Source organism: Centroberyx affinis, unplaced genomic scaffold (genome assembly GCF_046629955.1).
Source record: "Centroberyx affinis isolate AG114_WGS23_722 - 3 ecotype Tasmania unplaced genomic scaffold, CSIRO-AGI_Caff_v1 ptg001557l_1, whole genome shotgun sequence".
Lineage (NCBI taxonomy): Eukaryota > Metazoa > Chordata > Actinopteri > Beryciformes > Berycidae > Centroberyx > Centroberyx affinis.
The window spans coordinates 74,044-80,000 of record NW_027280009.1 but is presented as its reverse complement, the minus strand read 5'-3'; the positions used below and the strand labels follow the sequence as shown (position 1 = coordinate 80,000).

The 5,957-nt window shown below is 41.8% G+C and overlaps 1 protein-coding gene across 1 annotated transcript in view; it reads left to right on the top strand.

Annotated features, from left to right (window-relative positions):
• ankef1a (ankyrin repeat and EF-hand domain containing 1a) overlaps window positions 1-5,705 on the top strand; it is a 9,317-nt gene extending 3,612 nt beyond the window's left edge. Inside the window, exons 4-11 of the mRNA XM_071527642.1 lie at window positions 1-2; window positions 302-425; window positions 898-1,723; window positions 2,311-2,537; window positions 3,169-3,329; window position 3,984; window positions 4,670-4,812; window positions 5,271-5,705. The exon at window positions 1-2 is cut by the window's left edge and continues 148 nt beyond it. Of these exons, the coding sequence (XP_071383743.1) occupies window positions 1-2; window positions 302-425; window positions 898-1,723; window positions 2,311-2,537; window positions 3,169-3,329; window position 3,984; window positions 4,670-4,812; window positions 5,271-5,426 (1,640 nt within the window). The 3' untranslated portion in view covers window positions 5,427-5,705. The remainder of the gene's footprint in view (window positions 3-301; window positions 426-897; window positions 1,724-2,310; window positions 2,538-3,168; window positions 3,330-3,983; window positions 3,985-4,669; window positions 4,813-5,270) is intronic.
• The last annotated feature ends 252 nt before the right edge of the window (window positions 5,706-5,957 follow it).

Below are 5,957 nucleotides of genomic sequence, written 5' to 3'. Positions count from 1 at the left end.
AGGTACTGCGAAACACAAAGACACCCTACCTGACTTTCTCAGCATTAAAAAGATGGTCAATATAATAAAGCATGGTTTTAGAATATTGAGTAGTGGTATGGAAAAGTATTATGAAATGTATGCAAACAGAATTTTGGTTATTTGGTTAATAAAATCATGGTTATGTGCCAGCATTGACTGCATTTATTATTGTCTTTCCCTTCTCATCATTTATATGCAGTGCAAGTTATTCTTATAAAATATAAAAGCTCTGGTCTGTCAGTGTCCTGACTGTTGCCCTGTGCTGTTTTGTGTCTGCCAGGTGATTCAGGTGCTGTCTGCATACTCAGCAGATATGGGAGTGATCAGCTCTGAGGACAACACAGCGCTGCACTACGCTGCAGTCACAGGCCACGCCAACTGCTGCAAGTTCCTGGCACAGAGAGGTACGAACACTGACAGGCAGCGATTCTCAACAGTTACCAAGACACGGATAACTCCTTAATAACTACTCCTAATGCTATCAGGGGGAAAAACAGGCCCTCTAATGGTCCAATGATTTGTGGAATATTTTATCAAAATGTATATTTCTGGGAGGTTGATAGGTCATTAAGATTAAACTTTTGTGTAAATGGTTTGGTCTACTAAGCCTGCTGTATCAAGGTCAAGCGAGTTGTCATGCCTGTTCTCTTTGTAAGCAAGAAGGTATGGTTAAGCTAAGATGGCTTCAAGTCATCAAAAGTCAGATACCCAAAAAAGAAAAGAAAATCCAAAAAGGATAAAAAGGAAAAAAGATAGGAAAGTGGTGGAGGATGCAGCTACAAACACGGTCCCAAATTAGATTTGTCAAATAATTCAAATGTCAAACATGTAACATAAACATTTAATATCTGTCGTGAAACTGTGCTGTATTTTTAGGTTGTAACCCCAAACTGAAGAACCAGGAGGGCTTGCTGCCACGTCAGATTGCCAAAGACTCCGGTTACAAAGCAGCAGCCAAGGAGCTGAGGAAGGCGGAGAGGCTGCAGGGTTTGAAAGTCAGCAAACCGAGCGGCGTGAGCCTCAGCTCGGCTCCCTGGGCCCTGACCCTCCACGACTGGTCGCACGAGCACGAGGCCGCTCTCCGCCAAGCCTTCGGGAACCAATCAGACATGGTTTCCACAGAGACGTTTATTTCGGTGTTAGAGAGCCTAAAAGCACCAGTTGAACTAGACCAGCTCCATGCGGTCGTCTTAGCCCATGACAGGAGGAGAGAGGGGTTTGTCAATATTACCGAGTTTGTCAGAGGTGTCAAGTACATCAAGAAACCGTTCCTCCTCTCCTCCTACAGCCCTAAAAAGAAAAAGGGAAGTAAGGGAGGGAAATCGGGTAAGAAGAAGGCTAAATTCACCCTCCCCATGCCCATCTGCACCGTCCCGTCAGAGCTCGTCCACCGGCGAGAGGACGGCGGCCCGCCCCACTTCCTGATCGAGACGTACCGCAACTGCTCCGATGTCAGCCGCTTCGACCGCGATCACCCGCCAGAACATCCCATCGTGGACGACTCGGCGTGGTACCTGGACAAGCCGGAGAAGGTCTACATCAATATCAACTACTGTGTGAAGAGCGGGGATCTGGAGTCTCTGGACCTGGCCTTCAGTCAGGGAGTTCCTGTGGACGTTAAAGATCAGTTTTACAAGACTCCGCTGATGGTGGCCTGCTCCAGCGGAAACTACGAGGTGGTTCAGTACCTGCTCAGTCTGGGGTGAGAAAGAGCATCGCTTTGTTTGGCTTTAACACCTGTTTTCTAAAAGTGTGTGGGTCAGGACAGAGTCAAAGTCACTCTCTGGCTTATTTCCTGTCTGTCCCAACATGACAAAAGCATCACTTTAATTTCATGATGGATGAGACTGAATTAAATTAAATTTGGATCCTTGTCTGAAAAAAATGTGTAATCTCTGGTTTAAAGCACATTTGAGAAACCCTGACCATTTTTAGGAATACAGACATTTTGCTTTGCTTTGTTAGTTATGTTTGATTGTCAGCATTTTATCACAACTATGAAACTTACTATAAATTTAAAAATCTGAGCTATTAGTTCAAATGTTCTGTCATGAGTATGCAAACTGGAATTACAGGTCTTTTCATTGCGCATGTGCAAAACCACTGAACCTGAAATTTGAGTGAAAAGATTGTATGCTGTTTTGAAGCATGTTGTGGCATGATACAGCAAGATACCTTAAGAGATTTAAACAGCGAAATCATCGGTGTGGTTTTCCCTCATTTTAACGAGGGGAATGCCCCGACCATGAAATCTTTAAATCACCCCGTGTCTATAACTGTTTATAACAGGGCGGATGTGAATGTGTGTGACCAGTTCCGCTGGACGCCCCTCCACCACGCCGCCCACGCCGGCCAAGTGGACCTTGTTGAACTTCTTCTGGAGGCCGGCGCCATCGTAGACGCCCCGGCGCTCAACGGCGCCACGCCCCTCATGAGGGCCATCGAGAGCGCCCGACCCTCCTGCGTGGACTTCCTCATCAAGGCGGGGGCCAATGTCACTGCGGAGAACAAGAAAGGTTTGACCAAACTGAAATATATCAATATCCATTTCCAAAATACTACTGTTAAGATAAATCTGAATTACTCCATAAGATGTTTGTTCTTTTTTAATGTTAAAAACATGTATTCAACTCTTTTGTCTATGACTGTTTGTCCATGAGAGCAGATACGGTCATTTGCTGGCAATGGCTGAAAGGAATATGGCTGCCACAGCTGATTGGTACCATTTTTGCAATGGCTCCAATTCTGAAAATGTTCAGGGCATTGAACTGTAAATGTATACCAAACTTGGTGATTTTATGCACATCTGAAAAATTTGGCCTCTTCCTTGGCTTCACCTGGACTAAATATTGATATGCATGTAAGCACACTCACTGATTATAATAATAGGTTAAACAGTACAATGACCGAATAATAGTTTTGCTTACTACTAATAATGACTACAAACAACTAAGTAATTACTTTATTACTTCCCTTCCCCCTGACAAGTGTATGAGGAAGATAATAAGTAATAGACTTTGTTAGTTATGGACTTTGTTCATACATCTATCTGTTCATGCATTTGTTTATTCCACAGTCCTTTAAGTCAAACTGGGTAGCTGGTGACTGCTACTGTTATTTGACTGAGCTCATTTAATTTCCCCACAGAGCAAAACTGCCTGGACATCGCCAGAGCGTATGCTGACTTCAGGATAATCGACTTGATCAAAGACAAGATGGATTCTCTGCCTAAACCCAAGGAGACAAAGAGGGGAAAGGGTGGCAAACCTCAGCCGCCGAAACCCACAGCAGGCACCGCTAAAGAAAAAGTACTGAACCCACTCCACTAAAATCACATTATTACCAGTCACACTACAATCGTGTTAAAATCTTGTAACGCCAAACTTTTCTGTCTTCTGGGTTTTTGTGTGTCTGTGTGTGAAATCAAAATTTCACATGGTTCTTTATGCACTGTTAAGATTCATAATGAGGTTTCTGTCCATGAAACCCCTTCAAACCCACTGTTTAATTTAAAAAATGCACGGCTGTCACCCGGAGAATAAAGCTTTCTTTTTCTCTAAATTAAATTAACATGAAAAGATGGAACAGGGGTTTTCGTCTACCACCAGCCTTGTATCACACTGATCCTAGAATTGTAGATTTTTGGAAAAGAATATAACCTTCAAAAGATGCCACACCAAAACTAACCAACATTTGACTGGATGTAATCTCTCTCCCTGCTTTTCATTGGTTCCCCTTTCAACATGAGGGAAACCCAAGCTGGTAAAGGGATAGCTCTGGTTACTTAAAGCCAGCAACTTGTAAGCAAATTAGACCAGATGTGTTGTGTTACAACTAGGGCAAGCTGGCATTAGGTATATCAATAACCACATATATTAATACAGGTAAAATCTCTCATTACTGTACAGTCCCATGGCATGGAGATGATGTATAGACCAAATTACTGTAATGATCAGTTTGAGCGTGATCTCAGCTCTCAGCTCTGGCTCCCTAGTTTATCAGCTGCCTCAGTCTCATCTATGGAGAATACAATAATGTTAGGCTATTTGGCTTGCTAGTTAACTTTAGTAACTTTAGCAAACATAGCTTTTAGCATATTACATACATACATAGAAGTAGTACTTATATACAGGTATGGGAGGTATTTTAATTCAATGCATTCAATGCAAATATGTATTTAATTACTTTTGCCAATTTTGTAACTTGTATTTGGCTTACAGTACTTTCTAGAATAGATTCAAATCCAAATGCTGTTTTTTTACTAAAAGACATTTACACAGTGTTTTGATATGACATTTACTGTTCTGTACACCCCATGATCAAGTGTGAATCATCCCAGGTTCGATTCCAGCTTGGGATTGTTGTTGCATGTCGTCCTCCTCTCCTTCCTGTATCTCTCTACAGTGAACTATTTAAAAAAAAAACAGAAAGGTCATAACTTTAATCTTATACAGTATGTGACACATTTTACATTTGCACTTTGAAGGCAATGTGGACTAAATCTGGGTATTATTCTCGCTGTCTCTGGCTGGTGTGTTAAGTAGAGGGCTAAAATGAGACGACTCTGAATTTGGATTCTGACACTGGTTCTCTGTTGTGTTTCTCACCTTGTTGTTATGGTGATTTCCTTCACAGGGCATCGCTCTAGAAACCCCGGCACCCGCCGACACAGCAACTGCAACAGGAGGGAAGACTCCCTCGCAGAAGGGGCCAGAGAGCGTCATCCTGCATAACACCAGGATCACTGCTGGGAAAACCAACGCTGTGGATATCAGCTTTGTGCCAAAAACGGTAGGCATCATTCTTTTTTAGGTTGCTTTAATCAAGGAGAGACTAGGAGAAGGGGGGTGAAAAGGGATGGCATCCGCTTAGAGCACAAATTATTAATTGCATACCCCATGTATGGATACAGATTTTAAATCAGTTTTAGGTCTAATGTTAAATGCATGTACATTTTAGGGTATGTATATAACAATAATTATCAGGGATTCTTATGAGACCCTGGTGCTCCCTATTTAATATACCTATGGCAAGTTGAGCAATCTTTAGTACCTGTAGATTTCTGTTAGAAGTTTTGTTTTGGTTGTCATATTTTACTGTTAATTTGAAACCATAGGTGTCATGTCATGTCAATTTGGTTGTTGTTTTTTTTCTTGATCACTCACCTTGAAACTGCCTCTCTCTGTCTCTCTCTGTCTCTCTCTGTCTCTCTCTGTCTCTGTCTCTGTCTCTCCCTCCCTCTGTCTCAGGTGTGGGGGAAGCCGCCCACCACCAGCCAGCTGTTGTCAAAGCTGGAGAGACGGAGACGGCGCCTCTCCTTCGACGTGGACTTTGAAGACCTCATGATGCCTTTCAGTCAGAACATCCAGAGGAAGTCGCTGGAGCTGGCAAAAACCACAGAGTAGACTGGAAGGACAGGTGGAGAGAGATACTCTGACATTTTGAATCATAGTCGGTTACTTTTCTTTACTGGCCACTTGTCACAATTGTGGACACTGGATTTAGTATCTGTCCTCCAGCTAACCTAAATTCATATAGCCTCTATCCTAAATGTAGGGCTTAAAAAGCATTAAAATGTCATAAGGTCTTACATTTAATACATTTAATATTTTCTGTTTCATTTTGATGCAACTATAAAATTAGATTTATTGTTTTATTGCCAGATTGTTCACATTCAGTGATATTTAGGGTTAATACAGTATGCCAAACATGCTTTGTTTTCATTGCATCTGCTTTAATAAACACAGTGGGACAGTGGAGTGTCGCTAAACCTCTAATTTCCTGGTGTCCTTTTTCTTATGCTGCTCATTTATAGTTTCAGAACTTGCATTAGCTATGTTCAATCATAAATAGTCTGTTTTTTACCTGCATTTTTCTATATATTGGTCGATAAATTGGTCTTAATTTGTAATGCTACTTAGAATTATTTATTGATT